Source organism: Clupea harengus, chromosome 6 (genome assembly GCF_900700415.2).
Source record: "Clupea harengus chromosome 6, Ch_v2.0.2, whole genome shotgun sequence".
In the NCBI taxonomy this organism is placed as follows: Eukaryota; Metazoa; Chordata; class Actinopteri; order Clupeiformes; family Clupeidae; genus Clupea; species Clupea harengus.
In genome coordinates, this window is record NC_045157.1 from 5,985,891 (window position 1) to 5,993,390 (window position 7,500).

The 7,500-nt window shown below is 47.6% G+C and overlaps 1 protein-coding gene across 2 annotated transcripts in view; it reads right to left on the bottom strand.

Annotated features, from left to right (window-relative positions):
• pigg (phosphatidylinositol glycan anchor biosynthesis class G) overlaps nt 1–7,500 on the bottom strand; it is a 106,124-nt gene that overhangs the window by 51,067 nt on the left and 47,557 nt on the right. For both annotated transcript variants that reach the window (XM_031568848.1, XM_031568846.2), the window contains exon 8: nt 3,582–3,866. In XM_031568848.1, the coding sequence (XP_031424708.1) occupies nt 3,582–3,866 (285 nt within the window). The remainder of the gene's footprint in view (nt 1–3,581; nt 3,867–7,500) is intronic.

Sequence of the window (7,500 nt, forward strand, 5' to 3'; positions counted from 1 at the left end):
CCTCGAACTCTGCAGTGCTTCCTGATGTGAAGGCATGAGTCTGTAAAATGACATTTGAAAAAAAGGCAAGCATGCACACAAACACACACACACACACACACACACAAACATAAAAAATCACTTTTATCTATATGCTAATAGTAGGCCTTTGGGTTGCAGATTCTCTCAGATGATGGCTAGCCTAGGTGTCTGATGTGGTGGAGGCCCCTGTTGGGTCGGAGGCAACTGCCCTCTGAGGTTCACACACACACACACACACACACACACACACACACACACACACACACAACACACACACACCACACAAGACAGACAGACTCCCAAGGCCTGGCTATGACAAGCAAGGAAGCCACATGAGCTGGAGGGGATCTCTGCCATCGTCTGCCAGTCAGAAAATCAGAAACCTGGGACATCTTATAGCTGGTCCATCAGAAACCTAGGACAGCTCATCACTGTCAGTTGTGTGTTTTTATCCCAGGGAGTGACAGCACTGATCAACAGAAGAGGCAGGGACGGAAAGAGGAACAGGAGTCACACACGATCATTAAGATTGTGGACCCTAACATGACAATCAGATCGGATTCAGAGGATCCGATTGGCTGTTTAATGAGGACGGAGAGGAAAGGGCTTCCGGTTTCCTGATTTCCAGAGGCTGGCCTCGGCGAACGCGCAACGCTCCATTGGGAGGAACCGCAGTCCGCGGAGATTCATTCTCTGGGGCGGATCTTCATCATATCCTGCCAGTTCGCTCGACTGAAACAGGCAGTTCATAACTGAGGGTTATATGTCTTCCTCCTGGGTCCCACACATATACAGGAAAAGGGAATGAAACAATCAAAAACGTAATAAAAGAAGTCACGGAGGTCAGTCCTGATTGCCAGGGTGTGACATTAGAATGAAAACCTGCATCGATGATCTGCTTCGGAGAGTGATGAGCAGCTTAGAGCAGCACTATGTGACTGTTGAGGTGAAGCACGAGCACGAGCTAAAACACAGAGAGCTATGGACTCACACCCCAACACACACTTCTGTTCTGCACGGTTTAAACAGAAAAATGACTGACACTTTTAGTGGATGAGTGTTTGAAAATGTGAGGGTTCAGTGAATAACAAAAAAAGAAAAAAAAAAAAAAGAATAACAATCTGCTTAGGAAATCCAGGATTTTAAAACGATCTACAGCGGGGATCAAATCCACCGTGTGTTTTTCCATTCATCAGAGGGATTGTTGAATGGTTGGTTTGGCATCTTTCTCACATAGCTAGTGTAGGGTTACTGTTCCACCTGACCGCAGTCTAACCCTTAATTTACTGTGACGCCCGAAAACGTAAACAGAAAGATCCTTACATACACGTTCAGTTCTGGTAAGTTTGGGAAGCCTTCTGATTCTCAAAGTGGCAGAGATGCTATATTTTATTTTCCCTGATTACATCTATTTAATTGACAGCTGTAAGAAAAGAAAAAAAAGAAAACAACTAATCGAGTTCCACAAAAAAGAATAAAGGCAATTAAAACACTCTGAAGTCTCTCAAAGACTGTTGCATACCATTCTTTTATGTTGTACATGTAAAACAACTTTTGCCAAAGCCTTAAAAAGACTGAATGGATTATTGCATTCAGGGAAGAAATTAGCATAATAACAGCAGAGAGGCTATTAAAGCACTATTGAGTGAGCACTAAATGAATATAGTAATTAATGAGGCTGACTTCACCGCTAATTGATCTGGAGGCATTTCACACCAAATACTGTGATGATATTTTCCAAACAACCAATTAAACAGAAGAGCTCCTAAACACTTCCTGAGAACTGGACTGCACTCATTCATGCCCTCGAACCAGAACCAGATCCCAAACAGAACCAGCACAACCAGACCAGAACAGCCTATGCGGGGGGAAAGCACCTCTGGTTCATTTCAAGCAAGGCTGCAAAAAACTGAACAAACACATCATCGTTGTCGTGGCCGTCATCCGACACGGTGCGTAACGGGACAGTGAATGTGGGCGTGTATGCCAAGTGCAGTAGCGGTAGCAACAGTAGCGGAAGCAGCAGTAGTGGTAGCGGTAGCAACAGTAGCGGTAGCAACAGTAGCGGAAGCAGCAGTAGTGGTAGCGGTAGCAACAGTAGCGGTAGCAGCAGTAGCGGAAGCAGCAGTAGTGGTAGCGGTAGCAACAGTAGCGGTAGCAACACAGCACAGCACATCACATCACAGCACAAAGGGGCTCTCAGTCAGAGGGGAAACTGGGTGTCCTCTGACTACAATGGCCCCCTCCCTCCCCCTGTGGACAATTCACTTATCGTCCCTGATGATCCACACTCCTGATTGTTCCCTCTCCCTCTGGTGTGTCAGCACTTTACCATGGTTCACCTCAGAGAGAGAGCGAGAGAGAGAAGGAGGGAGAGAGAAGCAAAGACAGAGTGAGAGGAAGAGAGGGCGATACAGAGGGGCAGTGAGAGAAAAAGATGGCTAAAAGAGAGAAACACTTGGCGAGAGACTGAGAGAGAGAGAGAGAAGGAGAGAGAAAGGGAGAGAGAGAGAGAAGGAGAGAGAGCGAGAGACAAAGACAGAGTGAGAGTTAGAGAGAGACACAGAGAGCACACTTCTCTGTGGCTGTAATTAGGGCCAGCCTGGATGGTTCATTAGTCCGGTGAACAGAGCTGCTCCTCCACACCCCTCTTCTCAAAAGTTAACTTTTCTCTCCCGTATTTGCAAAGGCCAGGGCCTCTTCATTGCTTTTCTGGCAAGCCCTCACTTCATTAGAATGACTTACTGAGGAATGAGCAGGGCCACTGACATATCAGAGAGTGTGTGTGTGTGTGTGTTTGTGTGTGTTATGATGATGATGACGTGTATGTGTGTATTCCCACCCAACTGAAGCCTATTTAATGGGATGCTACGGAGCTCTAACCTCCGCAAGAAGTGTGTACACCTCACACCTTGCTATCCTTGCTATCTCTAGCTTAGGGAACCATCTTAACAGTTAGTAGTTGCTAGCCTTTGTTAATATGAACTCACATGAATATGTGTGAATATGAACTTGTGTTAAAAGCTGCACAGGCACCCTGAGGGTTTCTGAGGAGACTGTAACATCGGCTAGAGAACTAGCTCTCACGTCATGCAAATGGGATGCTGCCATTTAAACTGTTTAAGGTCATTTAAAAGATTCCTTTTGGCTAGCTAGCTAGTTAGCGGTCATAGCAACTAGGCAACCAAGTAACACCGTTTGCTGCATAACGTGAAACAAGGTTTAATTTCTCAAAATCAGCTCACCAATAAAAGTCAGTCTTGGGTTCAGAGTGATCACAACCACTTGCAGTGATAAATGGGTTCACATAGACATGAAACAATCCTGAGAGAAGTAATGGGACATCAATGGAGCAGTGGAGCAAGGGCTTACTCTGATACTGATTTAGTGAACGAATGAGTGTGTGTGTGTGTGTGTGTGTGTGTGTGTGTGTGTGTGAGACAGCTCCACTACCCCGCACAGTTAACACCCCTCACCAAACTGTATTCCTCCTCAGTCTCCCGTTTGTCCAAGCGGTGGTGAGTGTGTGTGCGGTGGTGAGTGTGTGTGCGGTGTCTTACCTTGCTGGGGGATCTGGTTCCCTGCGCGAGCCTCCTGGCTGCCATGGCGACGAGCGCGCAGAGGAGGGCCGAGGAGCAGGCGACGGCGACGAACACCAGGGCCCAGGGGAGGGCGCAGAAGTAGCAGGAGCCGCCGGCCGACGTGCAGACCACCACGTGCAGCGCGGCGAACAGCAGGCACAGCAGGTAGAAGGGCAGAGACACCAGTGCAGAGCCCACGGGCACGTCCACCTCCGCAGCCCTGCTCAGGGCCTCGGGCATGGCCAGCAGCAGCAGCAGCAGCATCTGCACACACACACACACACACACACACACACACACACACACACCACACACACCACACACACACACCACACACCACACACGGGTGTTCAGATACAAACCTCACTGTTAAGTTTCAAGAAAAACACACTAACATGCAAACCAAATATGGGTTATTAAGCATTTAGAAGAACACCCACATTATGCATAGGCATTCAGGAACTCTCTCTGTCTCTCAGACATTCACACACGGCCACAAACATTCATACATGACTGCATGTTTAATAACAATAAGGAAGACTCAAAGGCACACAAACGTACTCAACCAAATCGAGTAAAACTATCTTTTCAACACACACACACACACACACACACACACACACACACACACACACACACACACACACACACACACACACACACACACACAAACACACATGAAGACTGATGAACTTTGCACAAGGTCTTAGCTGGCCCCAGGACAAAAAGTACAAATCCACCATGTGGCATTTTCATCAAATGAATCCAATAACAATGGGTTCATAGCTGAGCGCAGCTCTCATTATTCAGTTACAGACTACCAAATGTAATTAAAGAGCTAACTTAATTAGCGACTCATTGTGCCTCTTATGCCTGTTGCAGTGTTTCTCTCCCACTGCCCTCCCCTGCAGCTTCACCACCCCATAGCCTGTGGGCATGCGGCAAAGTAAAGTTCACCGAATTCACACCAAACTAATTGCTTTGTCCTTGGGGCGGCGAGATGAATGGCTTGAAAGAAGACCCCTAAACGTTTGTAGCGTTTGTCTTTGTAGCGCTCTGCAGCAGTCCCCGCGGACTCCAAACGCCGAGCACCGGCGTTGCTTAGGTGACGCGCATCTACTTTTCAGCGCCAGGGCCCCGCGCGGCGTCAGGAACGCCAGCGGCCAGGTTCTCCTCTTCCGCCCTCCAGCATTTCTTTTGCGCCTCTTTCATCCCTTCTCTCTCTGTCTCGCTACCTGAGAGGAGATCAGCTCCCGGGGAGAAGGATGGGGAGGTGAGCTCCGTAAGGAGGGCAGTGGAGGAGGAGGAGGAGGAGGAGGAGGAACACAGACTCAGGTCTGAAAGCCTGCTCCTGAGACGAGACAGAAAAGGAAAAGGAAAGCCCTTGATATCTCTATACACTGGCTTGCTTATAAATAATGGCCTTGACTTCAGTCTGAAAGCAAGCAAGCAAGAAGGAAATTGCGAGAGAGGGAGAGAGAGATATATGAGAGAGAGATAATGAGAGAGAGAGAGAGAGAGAAAATGAGAGACAGAGAGAGAGATAGATATGAGAGAGAGAGAGAATGAGAGAGATGCTGGTAAGTGGCTGTGCTGTGCTGTGCTGTGCTGTGCTGTGCTGTGCTGTGCTGTGCTGTGCTGTGAGTGAGAGCCCTTGCTTATGAATAATGACGTGGACTTCACCTCCCCTTTGACAGAGCTTTTGACTTGGGGAGTAAAGAGTTGGGAAGATAATTGGAACTGTAACCCCCCCGACTAACAATTAGGCTAAAAGCCTCTGTACTGAAGATATGGACGCATCAAAACAGCAGCTGCCAAAATCATTTCCTCTCAAATAAATGAGACGACTCAGTTTGGGAGCGCACTCTAAACATGAGCGCCCTTGACTAGGATACTCGACCACATTTGTTTTTTCTTTGGTATCTGGCTTTGTTGCGTATACAAGGTTACTGTTTTACAGTCCAAAACAATTAACCGGTCCCCATGAATAGGCATGTAACTTCAATTGCCCACCCATTTATTTTGGCTGAGAAAAAAAGAAACAACAAAAGAAAAAGGCCACAGACTGCACTGCTGCTCATTTAGCCGTGCTAATAAGCTTTGACTACACAGGAGACTGCATTTCAAACAGAAGTGTACTTAAAAGTGGGAGACGCAAAAACAAGAACAAAGCCATATGGTGCTACCTACACCGTTTGTAGCCTGGGAAAAAAACACTATTCTAACGGCACACTTGACAGCTACGGAAAGCAGGGGTGGCTTCTGTGAGTTTGCCAAAAAATAAAAAACACTCCAAAGATACCTGATTGAGGAGATGAGCGCTTTCCCCACACTGACCTGAGTACAGAACACACGCCTCTGTCTCACTGCTTCCCAGAGCATCAGTAGAGTTCTCCGCTGTCATCGCTGTGTTGATTGACAGATTCATCTCCCTGGCAACCTCTGACTCTGAACGCACACGGTGATGTGGCATGCTGAGGACCACAGGGGTTGTGCACCTGAGGAGGTGATGAAATAAGGCTCTCCTTCTTTCTCCTTCTTTCTCTCTAGTATATCACTACTGTACTCCTGGTGGACACCCGGACTTCTGTGATGCCAGGGAAATGGCCTTCATCTCCAGACTCTCATGCTAGTCTAGGGATGCTAAGATGAACTGAAAAATGGTTCATCTCGGTTATAAATCGGAAAGGTGAATTCATCTTTACAACTTTGAGGTCCGTATTTTGAAGCCATAAAAAAAACAGTCAGTGTGAATATAAACTAATTTGAGTTCTCTAACATCGTGTCGTATTCTATACAATCTACTCAATGATATGTACCCCCCACTGCATTCAGAAAGTTACTAGTGAACACTCCTGTAGTGCATCAGGTTTAGTTTTTCCTGCTAAGTGCTATGAGAGGTTGTGCTGTTGTGCGTGTGTGTGTGTGTGTGTGTGTGTGTGTGTGTGTGTGTGTGTGTGTGTGATTGTGCTTGGAGAGGTTGTGCTGTTGTGAGTGTGGAGAGGTTGTGCTGTTGTGCGTGTGTGTGTGTGTGTGTGCGTGTGTGTGGCTGTGCTTGGAGAGGTTATGCTGTTGTGAGTGTGGAGAGGTTGTGCTGTTGTGCGTGTGTGTGTGTGTGTGTGTGTGTGTGTGTGTGTGTGGCTATGCTTGGAGAGGTTATGCTGTTGTGCGTGTGGAGAGGTTGTGCTGTTGTGCGTGTGTGTGTGTGTGTGTGTGTGTGTGTGTGTGTGTGGCTGTGCTTGGAGAGGTTATGCTGTTGTGCGTGTGGAGAGGTTGTGCTGTTGTGCTGTTGTGCGTGGGCTACATAGTGAGGATGGCAGAGGAATGTGCGCTCCCTAAACCGTTGAAGCAGAAAATAATCAAGACAAGGTGAAATGGCTGTTATTTCTTTCACAATTTACCGTGCCACCTATTTTCAAACCGTAGCATCCCTACTCACTACCAACTAATTTAGCGAAAAACAAACGGAGGAAGTCAATAGGTCATGTGAAAATGTCACCCTCCTCAACAAACCCACTTTCTCCTTGACACATCTTAGTTTTACTGGACACAGAGAGAGAGAGAGAGAGAGAGATGCGCTGGTCAGGTTGTCTTAGTTTAACTGGACACAAAGAGAGAGAGAGACACAGAGAGAGAGAGAGAGAGAGAGAGAGAGAGCGAGAGAGAGAGAGAGAGAGAGAGAGATGCGCTGGTCAGGTGGTCTTAGTTTAACTGGACACAAAGAGAGAGAGAGACACAGAGAGAGAGAGAGAGAGAGAGAGAGAGAGAGAGAGAGAGAGAGAGAGAGAGAGAGAGAGGCGCTGATCAGGTGGCTCCCCGGCCTGACGATCCTGAGGATCCTGCCGCACAGATGGCTTCCCAGCTGCCCTTGCCCAAACAGCCATCCGTCTCCGGGCCG